This window comes from Zootermopsis nevadensis, unplaced genomic scaffold (assembly GCF_977971745.1).
Source record: "Zootermopsis nevadensis isolate Lab colony 2312 unplaced genomic scaffold, Znev_1.0 Znev_ptg000226l, whole genome shotgun sequence".
In the NCBI taxonomy this organism is placed as follows: domain Eukaryota; kingdom Metazoa; phylum Arthropoda; class Insecta; order Blattodea; family Termopsidae; genus Zootermopsis; species Zootermopsis nevadensis.
The window spans coordinates 24,852-33,377 of record NW_028259355.1 but is presented as its reverse complement, the minus strand read 5'-3'; the positions used below and the strand labels follow the sequence as shown (position 1 = coordinate 33,377).

Below are 8,526 nucleotides of genomic sequence, written 5' to 3'. Positions count from 1 at the left end.
CTGTGAAACACAAACATAAGGAGAAACAAAAAAGCTGTACATATAACAGAATTATGATGCCAGTTCAATAAGTTCCAATAATAAAGTTACTGCAGCAATCGTGGGCACTGAAATGAGAAACTAGTAATTTCTTATATGAAGAAGCATCACTGGGAAACATGTAATGTGCTGCATATGACACATGCTTCACAAGTATGTCCGCTAGACAGTGCCGAAGTACAATGTGGTTAATTTTTATGTCAGTCAGGAATTTTTGTAGTCAGCAGTCAAAATGTCAACATCAGAACTTATGTAAATAAAGAACAACAAACAGTTGTTGCTGGTTCTTAATTGTAGTGAAAATAATGTTAATAAATTGAAAAATTGGTATAAATTTACACAGTTCTTTGTGTGATACATTCCTAAGAAACATGAATGTTTTGTTATAAAGATTTATAAACTTAATGACATGACTGGCTACACATGTGACATTGAAAAATCTCACTATGAGAGTAGCAATAAACTTTAAGAGGAAAATTTTTTCTCTTCTATGGACTTATGCGGTATCAACTGTCAGTCAGAATCATACGATAATGACAGGGGAACTTTGGTAATTAGACACTAAAACTGAACTGGAGGTGTCTCAACAGCAGTGATATCGAAAGGCTACCAAGATGTGAGCTTACTAATCCAAGTACATGAAAACAAATTAATATGTTTTGTTAATGGAAATACGTCGCAAACAGCCTGAATAAAATTTATATAGACTCCAATCTATTTTCTGCTTTTGTCTTACTATTCAGTTATAAAATTCACAGCTATAATAATTAATTTATAAGGGTCTTGGATAGAAATCACCAACATTCTTCTCTCTGTAATACAGCCTCTTCCTTCAGAAACAGAAACTTGTTCAGCTGATCATAAATTTGATTATTCTTATGAGTTAAATACTCATCACTGTGATCACAAAATCCTGTTATTTATTCTGAGTCACTTCAAAGCAGAAGTCATGTATAATGTCATGAAGTTTATATAAATTGCATGAAATGACATGTTCGAAATTGTTCTTACTTTACGTCCTCCACACAAGGGAAAGATAACACACATAAATTCAACAAACGCTCAAATAACAAAACATTAACTTGCACGTCCTCGCAATATATGACAGAAGAAATGCAGTGGACACACAACAGTTACGCCATTATCTCGTACGCAGGGATGGCAACATCTGAAAAGCAGCGAACACATCCCGCCATCGCGGGAGAATGAGGGATATACAATTATCATTCTTTGCGTACTGTAACAAACTCTGCTGCCATCTACCGACTACGGATCTGAAGTAGATCTACGTCGAAGCACGCTCCATTGCACTGCCGTTTGAAATGCTACCTGCAATACCTCACATATTGTAATATAGCTGTGTGTTGGTTGTCTTAATAACCTTCCACATTAGCCATTAAACCCCAATATTATGATGCTCAAACCTTATTACACAAGTCTTATAGCATCAAATATTCATGGCAAATGACTATTAACTTACAAAACACAGAAATACACACAGTAAGAAAACAAATTCAAGAAGTCAAAAAATAAAAAAAATGCTTGAAATTGTCAAAAAAGCGCACAAAACCAAAAAAATCGAAAAATTTCACTTTAAAAATTTTTTCCCTAATTTTCAAATTTTTTTTTTTTGGTTTTTACGCTTTTACTGACGTGAAAACCTCACATCTTAAAGCATGTGTCAGCTCAGAGGTTTTAAAGATGGCAAAACAAACTGTAAGGCAGGTCACACACATAGAGAAAATAAATCAATATCAATGTTATCCAATTTTAAATTGTCTGTTGCAATGGTTTCCGATCAGTAAATTATAACTAACACCTCCTAGGTCCATGCATGGCTTGTTCATTCAAAATGCTGTCACTCTGAACTGATATTCATCACTTTCCTTCAGATCATACAAAGAATTAGTGTTACACAGTTCAACCAATCAGATACATACCAAAACTAACACATAATGCTCCTCAATTACCGTATATACCAAAATTCTATAGTCGTAAGTAACTACTTGTCAAAATCAGCTATTAATATTAAAATGAGTTTAAAAACATTACAAATCAATACTAAAGTACTCCAGGTGTTGGGCAATCCCCCATTCAGCCTGGACCTGTCACTGTATGACTTTCAAGGAGTTCTCTGCAGAGGGAATTAATGGGACGCACGACTCCATACACTTACGAACACTTTAACAGCCATTACTAACCCCGATCAATCCCCAAACAGGCTTCCTTCAAAAAGCCTGTAACTATTTATATTTCCCACCAGTAACACTTTATTGTAATGTCTCAAAATAGATTTCATCTCACTCCACTTTTCAAATTATAACTACGTGCGTTGTAAATTCTTACCTAATACATTGACTTGGAAAGATCCTTCATCCAGACCAGAGCTGTTCCGTAACATTGTATGTTCTTTCATCTGTCTTGAGTGGCTTATTTTCCACAGACCATATTACTTCTGGTGGAGGTTCACTAATAAAATCGATGTCAACGTGAAAGATCTGGCCTGCTTTGATGCGGATATCATTCAGAGGTGTCTTGATTTTAGGGGGATGTCAGTTTCATAAGTAATATTATTGACAAACGAATATTTCTCAGTGTTTAATAAGTACAGAAATACTTACGGTATCTTGCTTCAGCAATCGCAGTATCAGATGACTCGCTAGGTTCACTCTGGCCAGCTGAATTTGTTGCAATGACACGGAACGGTACAGTACCCTGAATGGTAAGTAAAATTTCTTGTTTATTTTGGTGCAGTATGTGACAAAATACACCAAAGTAAATTAGAGAAGTATAGAACTTGTACAAAAATATCATTAAAATCTGTAACTCACAAAAGAAGTAACTGTACTGATTATCTCAGAATGAAAAAATGAGTCATAGATACAGCCAAAATAAGAGATGTCAACTACGGCATCAGACTGCTTCTGTTTCATTTTTGTGAAAATAATGGACAATAACTTGTAAGATATCAATTTGTCAATTATATTATCAATATGAACAAAGTATTCACAACTTTTAATTTATTAAATTATTTTAAGATGCTGGAAGTCATCCCTCCAGCGCTCGCGTACACCTTTGGAACGTCCCGACTCGCGTGTGAGCGCCGCGCCGCAACCCATCAATTGAGCAAATACTTAATCAGACTATTACTGACTTTTAATTTATTTAAGGAGTTACGATTAAGAGACTAATAAAATGTTAAAACATTGTATAAAAGTCCAATTGAAGCTTCGATTTCATCGATTGAAGTTTCTAAGCAGTCTCTTTGCCTAGAATAATTCTCTCTAATTTTATCCAGTGTTTTATTTGTGAATTTTGTGATATCGCCCAATAAATTATCTGGAAAAATAGCTGCCAGAACTCGATCTCGGTTTTTAAGTTTTTTGCGCATCCCTTGCCCCGAGGAAAGTGAGAGATAATGTGCCTTTTTACTTCTTCATAGGGGAAATTTTAGAAATTTATTCATTTTATCTTTGCCAAGATAAACATCACTTATCCCTAAGTTGGAATCTTCATCTAAACTTTCAGCCGAGTTTTCTGATTGACTATCGTGATTCTCCTCTTGTGGTTCCTCATCAGAATCCTGACTATCATCGAATTCACAATCTATAATTTCTCCTGCACTCACTTGTTCTAATAACCACTTCAACTAAACATTTGGATCAGAAGATTTTATTTTAGAAGACATTACTGGTAAACGTGACCAATAGAGACGAAATTAACCCAAACTTAAAAACAATTCACTTTAGAACACAAACACTCGCGTGTGAGCGGGCCGCCGCACTATCAGAATTCTAAAAGTAAACTGAAAAAAGCGGGTCTATAGTCGTAGCTAGAAATATTTCCTTTGAAATTCCCATTTAAGGGGGTTTCCTCTTAACATAGATAAAGCGACAGGAGAGAAAACAATTCCTAGAAAGAGTGTATCAGACTTCTACTGAAAATGCGGCGCTGCGCTCACAACGCGAGTCCTGGAGGGTTAATAACTGTATCTTGAAGAGAAAGGAATATCATCAATATGACAATTTGGTATTTTTAACTTACACTGGATTGTTAAGCATTCACCCAGTATGGACTTCCTTTTTCCTTCTTCTGAATAATACAGCCAGTAATGGGAGAACCACTATCTCATTTACGTCTACACGGTCCATGATAAGTGGCTTTCCAGGAGCATCTGGTCCGTCTAATATAGTAAATAAATTTATAAAGAAACAGATAAATTATAATCGTTTTAACACAGCACACTATGGAGAATTTAAATTACATACTGAATATTCTGCTCCTGTAATTACAATATTTCTATCAGTGTTAGTAACATTTGTAGTTTTAGCTGTTCTTAATGATGTCAGTGAAGTGCCTTCAAATTTTAATTTTGTTGAAATATTTTAAGTTTTAAACACAGACCCATTTAATGGAATAATGAAACAGAAACTTTCACTAACTTTTGTGCGTGTATGAGTGTGTCTCTCTCTCTCTCCCTCTCTCCCAGTAGTATGCATGGATATGTCATACTGTCACATTTGTATTATAAAGAAAACAAAAGTGGAACATAACAAAGATATCCTTTAGTTCATTATTTCTTTGAAAAAATATGACGGAAATAAATTAAAATTAAGAAACTGTACAAATAGCAAAATACTGCTAATCAACCAATGTAATATCAGATTACTTGTTTCTCTTTTTCTATAAAAGAAAACACTACTTATAAACATTAAGATTTGAAGAGAACAGAAGTAAATTATATGGACTAGACAAATATATTTGATTATTATTTTATTTTCACAGAATCGTATGTGATTACATACCAAATTCATTCTTCGCAATGATGCTCTTTGCTGTCTCAAGAGGATCAGACTCTCCTATGCTATTGACAGCCTTTACTCGGAAGAGGTACTCCTTCCGATGTATTAGTCTTGTTACGTCATGAGATAGACCTGAAGCCATGCCTGCATCTGCCCATGTGCCCCTTGACACATCCATTTTCTCCACAATGTAATGCAGAATGGGACTTCCACAATCAACCAAGTCGTACCTTACACGTAAGGCGAGCGCCCTCCTTTGTTATATTGCTAACCACTAGAGGACCTTCAGGTGGAGATGGTCGATCTGTAAACATAATATAACTTTATGATTAAGAACATTTAGATTCATGGTATATTAATTTCATTTAAAAGAAATATTCAACACCTTACTTAAGTATAAGACTAGAATATTTATTTTTGACTGAATGCTTAATTCTTCACATCCATATCTCATTCCTAGGCTTGCTTCCAAAAACAAATAATTGGGTATACGTAGCCAAATAACTTCAAAAGCAAATAATTACTACTCTTAATTTAATATGGTATGAAAGTTGTCATTTTATTTCACTTATGTAACTAGTGCTTTAATTTCATAACAACAAACTGCGGCTATGTAAATTCTACACTACAACCACTGTGATTCAGTACAGGACACGAATGACAGACACTGACATTTACTTTTGTATCCAAAACACTTCACTTCAGAGAACTGCCTAAATGTAAAGTAAGCTTCCACATGAACAAGTATCCCTAATTCTACAAGCATAAGGGCAAATACACTTACATATACCACGTATCAACAAAAGTAATTTTAATGTTGATCCTGCTTTCTTGGTACTGGTACAAAAAGCAAGACCACTATTAATAACGAATCACCATGAAAACTTAGAAATATTTTAAAGTCATAATACACTACTTCCCCGTCTTTATTTCGGTTATCAGACTGACTGGCCTAAGTACACATGTGGGTTTTGAAATCACACTCACCTTGCACAGTGACACTGGCAGAAGCTGAGGACTCCCCAGTGTGAGAGTGTAGCGCCCAGTATCATTAACGAGCTGAAAACAAAATCTCAAACACAGTCTGATTGGCAAATGTCTGAATATCAGCTCGTACTTCAGGTTCAAAAGGCTTGCCATTTACGGAGCATTTGTCTTTAGGTCTTGGTGAAGCTCCAATTGGGATGGTGTAATTAATCTTCTGACCAGCTTTTACTACCATATCTTGTAGCAAAGTCTTATCAAACCATGGTGCCTCTGAAAAATAAATAAAGATTTCTTTGTGGAGATTGAATTTATGTTACATAATTGTAGTAGTGTTTTGGGACATAAGTATCCCCATTATAAGGGAAGAGAAGGAAAAGGTAAAGAATATGAGGTTTTCACAGCGGTAAACATAAGGTCTGTTATACCAGGTTATAATGCCATGTAGCCTTGTAGGACACAAGTGATATTAGACTGAAGATGGATGCGATGTGTTCCTCCAAATGTTGGTAACCACTTAAAATAACTATATAGCTTCATGGCCAAGAAAACCATGATTTTCAGAGAGGGAAAAAATTTAAATGATAAATTTTCAGAAGTACCACTAGTCACACAACACAACACAGGAAGAATAGGCCATTTTCTTCTTAGACAGGCACGCCAACCTGACAAACTGGAAAGGAACCCACGTGTTGTGGACGATACAGAAGTATATAAAATTCACAAGAAATTATAAATACATCCAGACAATTGCTTGCTACATCCATCAATAACGAAATGCATCGTGAAGCACTTGCCAATCGATTTCATAACCACATATCTCGGAAAATGTAACCTATCCATTTGCGTAAAATTAGCCAAGGCTCTGAGATGTAGATGTAATTATAAGGATTTCATTATGAAGTAAAAATTCTGTGGGTATGAATTAGTATCATATACTGAAATTATTAAGAGAAGACCTCTAAGGGACTTTCATGTACATGGCATGCTGTTTAGTCATGAGCTCGTAAACAGGATATTCCACTGTCCACCACTCGCACGGGAGAGAAGCCGTTAGAATGTAATGAGTGTGGTCACAAGTTTGCTAAAAGTTTAAAGTTACATATGTGATGACATGTAAACATTCCTTCAGAACAAGTATAAAAGTGGATAGAAAAGTTTTTTCTGTACAAAATAAAGTTATGAAAATTAAAACTAAAGGTTTATATTGTTGGGAAGGCTCCCATCTTACACGAAAACACATATACAAATTAGTGATGAATCAATGCTTTTTTTTTTGTTATCCCAATGCCACTGAAAGTAGATATGTGACTGGTAGGTAATGCATAAGGAACAGCCTATTATATCACCTTTAAGTCAAGCATTTAAAGGATCCTCATTGCAGTTCTGTATGTCAGTAAGAACATGCTGCATTAGGCTAGGCTAGCTTTGGTTAGCTGGTTCCACTTTGTTATCTTATTATCTTTATGCCAATGAAATATGTGTTACTATTTAGGGCTAAAGTTGCTGCCTTAGAGGCTTTTCAAAATAACACATTTTTGCTTGCAAAACTTATGTGGTTAGTACATTTTATATACACAAAGATATTCAACCAAAACATTTTATGTGTTTATTTTGATACTAGATTAATTGCAATAAAAATGTGTATATACAGTATTTTGTGTACAGACACATGTCCAGTAAGGTCTTATAAATTAATTGATATTAAGAGAATCAAGATTTTGGAAAGGAGTACACTTTACAATATACTGACTTTCTGAACTTCATTGATAATATGTTACAAGACACACCTGAAGATGTAGAATGCAAATTAACAAAATTGAATTCTACAAATTATGAGCTGGGTATCCTAGCAATTTAGGTAACAAGAAGATATTTCAAGGAGTTGCTGATATCCTGGATGATGATATAAAAATAACAGAATTCCTTCATGTTTTGTCACACAACACTCCACATTATTCAAAAAATATATCGGAATGTTGTACAACATTGGTTCTAACAGCTGCTGCAAAGTCACAAAGTGCAATCTCTGGTGGACATCTTGAACCCCGTGCTATTTCCTTTATGAAGGCCGTAGCCTTTTGACAGGACTTCTCTGTACATGTGCGTACGTACCACAACGCTGCATAGCTCATTATGTATTTTTATCTGATGATATAAACGCATAGAAAATAAGCTATTTTCCAAACACTGACTTGCCACATTGTAGCAAAAATCTCACGGGTAATATTTACAACATAAACAAAGTCTTTGAAGTTTAAATTATTCACTCCATCACTTCTCCACTACTTGGTATTTCAACCAGTATGCACACGAGAAAGATGACTTTTAAGATTGACAAGTTCTGTGAAGCTTCATTCACATACAACACAACCATATGGTTTCACCCCGTGTGGATACCATAACGCCTTCTCAGTTTTTCTCGCACTGGAAACTACTTATTGCATACATCACAATTATACGGTTTCTTCCCCTGTGTGTATGCGTTTGTGCGCGTTGAGATGTCCGCCCTGAGAAAAACTTCTATTATATACTTCACAAGTGTAAGGCTTTTTACCTGTATGGATAAAACCGTGTATCACAAGATTTTCTTTCTGTGAGAAATGTTTATTGCATACTTATGAGTGCGATAATGTTTCTTCAAATCATCATTCCTTGAAAAGTTCTTGTTGCAAACATCGCATTATCACATTTGTACTGT

At 34.9% G+C, this 8,526-nt stretch overlaps 1 protein-coding gene across 3 annotated transcripts; it reads right to left on the bottom strand.

The window, feature by feature from the left end:
- Nucleotides 1-461: 461 nt before the first annotated feature.
- LOC147870669 (twitchin-like) lies at nucleotides 462-8,493 on the bottom strand. 3 transcript variants are annotated; one of them, XM_087342212.1, is made up of 5 exons: nucleotides 6,254-8,493; nucleotides 5,829-6,098; nucleotides 4,845-5,145; nucleotides 4,084-4,222; nucleotides 462-2,754 (listed from the first exon to the last, which is right to left on the bottom strand). In XM_087342212.1, the coding sequence occupies exons 3-4, from the start codon at nucleotides 5,017-5,019 to the stop codon at nucleotides 4,101-4,103; spliced, it is 297 nt and encodes a 98-aa protein (XP_087198338.1). In that variant the 5' UTR covers nucleotides 5,020-5,145; nucleotides 5,829-6,098; nucleotides 6,254-8,493; the 3' UTR covers nucleotides 462-2,754; nucleotides 4,084-4,100. The 3 variants fall into 3 exon arrangements, with proteins under 3 accessions (XP_087198338.1, XP_087198339.1, XP_087198340.1); XM_087342213.1 differs by having other exon boundaries at nucleotides 7,616-8,493; XM_087342214.1 differs by having other exon boundaries at nucleotides 7,941-8,493.
- Between the last annotated feature and the right edge of the window lie 33 nt (nucleotides 8,494-8,526).

Coding starts and splice junctions, on each gene's coding strand:
- LOC147870669 (XM_087342212.1), bottom strand. CDS start 5,019: ATGGATGTGTCAAGGGGCACATGGGCAGATGCAGGCATGGCTTCAGGT. Junction 4,223..4,844: donor CATTGCGAAGAATGAATTTG/GTATGTAATCAC, acceptor TTACTATATTAG/ACGGACCAGATGCTCCTGGA.